The 418-nt window shown below is 41.4% G+C and overlaps 1 protein-coding gene across 1 annotated transcript in view; it reads right to left on the bottom strand.

The window, feature by feature from the left end:
- LOC104982933 (probable E3 ubiquitin-protein ligase MID2) overlaps positions 1–418 on the bottom strand; it is a 7,253-nt gene that overhangs the window by 3,840 nt on the left and 2,995 nt on the right. Inside the window, exon 2 of the mRNA XM_010832362.1 lies at positions 182–389. Coding sequence (XP_010830664.1) covers positions 182–389 — 208 coding nt within the window. The remainder of the gene's footprint in view (positions 1–181; positions 390–418) is intronic.

Raw genomic sequence — 418 nt, 5'->3', positions numbered from 1 at the left:
CATGGGATGATTTGGGAGAATGGCATACATGATTTGATTTTTTAAAAACTGGAACGTTTTTCTAAGAGTGGTTTCCATCACTTGCCTTTTAACCTTGACTTACTGGTATTATACTTATACTATCAAACTGAATCTCCCAGGAACCTAACAACAGGGGGAAGGAAAAGTTGGATCCACTCACCATGTGGAGGACCCCATGACCACCTCCCAGTAGTGGCAACCGCTGTCAATGAATATATTTCCTGCTGCCCCATAGCACCCAGTGCCACTAAATCTCTCTGGAGTATGGCTCTTCTTCAGAGAGCTTTCTTCCTTCTCCATCTGCAATCCATCATTGGAAATCTTCAACTTCTTGTGAGTCATTTTGGGATCCAGTTTAAAGGGTTGGCCTGAAACATAAAGTAGAAAAAAAAAAAAA

The sequence above is a fragment of the Bison bison genome, unplaced genomic scaffold, assembly GCF_000754665.1.
Source record: "Bison bison bison isolate TAMUID 2011002044 unplaced genomic scaffold, Bison_UMD1.0 scf7180017860989, whole genome shotgun sequence".
Classification (NCBI taxonomy): Eukaryota; Metazoa; Chordata; class Mammalia; order Artiodactyla; family Bovidae; genus Bison; species Bison bison.
This window is presented reverse-complemented; position numbering and strand designations above follow the sequence as displayed.